Source organism: Lolium perenne, chromosome 7 (genome assembly GCF_019359855.2).
Source record: "Lolium perenne isolate Kyuss_39 chromosome 7, Kyuss_2.0, whole genome shotgun sequence".
NCBI lineage: Eukaryota > Viridiplantae > Streptophyta > Magnoliopsida > Poales > Poaceae > Lolium > Lolium perenne.
Window position 1 is genome coordinate 49,544,764 of NC_067250.2, and position 2,406 is coordinate 49,547,169.

The 2,406-nt window shown below is 48.2% G+C and overlaps 1 protein-coding gene across 1 annotated transcript; it reads left to right on the top strand.

The window, feature by feature from the left end:
- The first annotated feature begins 450 nt into the window (after positions 1–450).
- Positions 451–1,471, top strand: LOC127316056 (glutathione S-transferase U10). The gene has a single exon (XM_051346478.2). The coding sequence runs from the start codon at positions 475–477 to the stop codon at positions 1,252–1,254; it is 780 nt and encodes a 259-aa protein (XP_051202438.2). The 5' UTR covers positions 451–474; the 3' UTR covers positions 1,255–1,471.
- The last annotated feature ends 935 nt before the right edge of the window (positions 1,472–2,406 follow it).

Below are 2,406 nucleotides of genomic sequence, written 5' to 3' on the forward strand. Positions count from 1 at the left end.
TATGGTTGTAGAGAGCAAACAAAACCATTTGCAAACAATTTTTGAAGATAGAAAACAAACATGTGCAGTGCTAGAGCTCGACGAAATAGTTTGATATGAACATATTTTAAATTGGAAGGATAAGAAAGACATGCCTTCATTGATCATTTGTTTTGAGTAACAACTAATTCGTTTGCTAAATGCATGGGCTAAATACATGATATACCCGTAGCAACACACGGGTATTGTGCTAGTTGACTAATAATCTATCAAAACAGCCGTCCAATAAAAATTTAGCATGCAGAATTATTGACTGCTAATCATCTTCTTGTTGATCAAGCAGTCACGTTGAAAAATCTCCACTCTGAATGCAGCAGAGATTGCAGAGTGCAGCACGTCCTCGCCTGACCATTCCACTCCGGTTAAAAGAATCATATCCATATCGTAAAGCGCAAGAAGATTAGCTACTGATATCACTATTTAGCAGACAGACACATGCCTCCACTTAATCCTGCAACGCACAGCACCAAAGGCGAAACCATGGCAGCCACCGCCGCGGAACGCAAGGAGGTGAAGCTGCACGGCGCGTGGGGAAGCGCCCACGCCGCCATGGCCCGGAACGCGCTGGAGCTCAAGGGCGTGCGCTACGAGTACGCGGAGGAGGACCTGGAGAGCAAGAGCGAGGCGCTGCTGCGCCTGAACCCCGTCCACGGCGGCAAGGTCCCCGTGCTCGTCGTCGACGGCCGTCCCCTCGCGGAGTCGCTCGTCATCCTCGAGTACCTCGACGAGGCGTGGCCCGACCGGGCGCCGCGGATGCTCCCGCCGCAGGACCAGCCTCGCGCGCGCGCAGCGGCCAGGTTCTGGGCGAGGTTCTTCCACGACAAGGTGTCGCCGCTGTCGCACGCGGTGCTATTCGCGGCGGAGGGAGAGGAGAGGGCAAGGCTGGTGAGAGAGATGAAGGAGCAGATGGCCGTGATGGAGGCCGGGATTCGGAGGGACGTCCCGCTCGGCGGCGGCGAAGAGGAAGGCCCGTTCTTGCACGGGCGGCAGCCCGGGCTGCTCGACGTCATACTGGGCTCGTGCGCGCCGGGAACCAGGGTGCTCTCCGCCGTGGTCGGAGAAGAGATCGTGGAGCCGGGCGTGCTGCCACGCGTGCACGCCAGCCTAGTCGCGTTCGACGAGCTCGTTGCTGGGTTCGGGACAAGCGTGCCGCACGACCGACTCCTGGCGCGTCTCCTCGAGAGGAAGGAGAGGACGCGCGCCAGCCCTGCTTGAGCTGTGTCTTCTGTGCGTGGGCGGCATCGACAGTTGGGAGCGTTTTTTTTTTTGGGCTCATATGCTTTATTTATTTAAAATGCATTTTAGATATATTTTAAAATGTTAAAAATAAAATAAAAAATTGCATGTACATCTTCAAGTGCCGGGTGTTCATAAAGTTGTTTCATAAAAAGATGACTTGTCGTGTAGCTTTTGTAAAAAGACTAAATTCAGTCTAAAAATAAGATTTTTCACAAAGATAAATTTTCTCTTTTTTCCATCGGTTATAAGTAATATTTTTTTTACGCGAAACTTAACGGATACACATAGTTGTGAAAATGTACATGTAGAGTTTTTTGTTAAAAAATTTCAACAGTTTAAAATATATTTTTTATGTAAATGAAGCATATGCATCTTGGAGCCAAGTTGTCTTTCCGTCGAGCGGTATGCCTCTGAAGTGAAAAGCCAACACTAAAATATCAACTGCAGCAAATATATCTGGAGACACACATTCACTGTCTACTATGACTCAGAAAGTTTAACCATTTCTTTTTTAAAAAATCTATAAATCTATTGATAATCGTGAATGGTAGTACAAAGAGCTCTAAAAATAAAACAGATTACAAATATATTCTTAGACCACCTACTAAAGACTACAAGTACTAGAGCGAGTCGAGAAGGCGCCGCAATCCTCGTCCTCCCTCAGTGAAGTCAGGAAAAGCTTGTCGTAGTAGAATTTGTTGTACCAAACAGGAAGTCGACGTGCTAAGTCCCCAAAAGACCAACGCACCAGAGCAACAACCACCACCAAAGATAAAAACCATAGATTGGAAGAGCCAGACTTGCAACAACACCATCTAACACGATAACCGACCGGACACTAGTAGGAAAAATCTTATAGATGAGATTCTATTTCTATGGTACACCAGCTATTCGTGCGCCATAGAAACAATTTCTGTGGCGCACTAGACTAGGTGCACCATAGAAATAGCTTATTTTTGTGGCGCACCTGGCACACATGGTGGGACTCACACCCGGCAAGCCTTAATCATTGGTTTCGCTATTTCTATGGCGCACAGAGCCCCGTGCGCCACAGAACCAGAACTAGGGCATTCTGTGACGTACTAGCCCCGTGCGCCATAGAAATAAGATATTCTGTGGCGCACCATA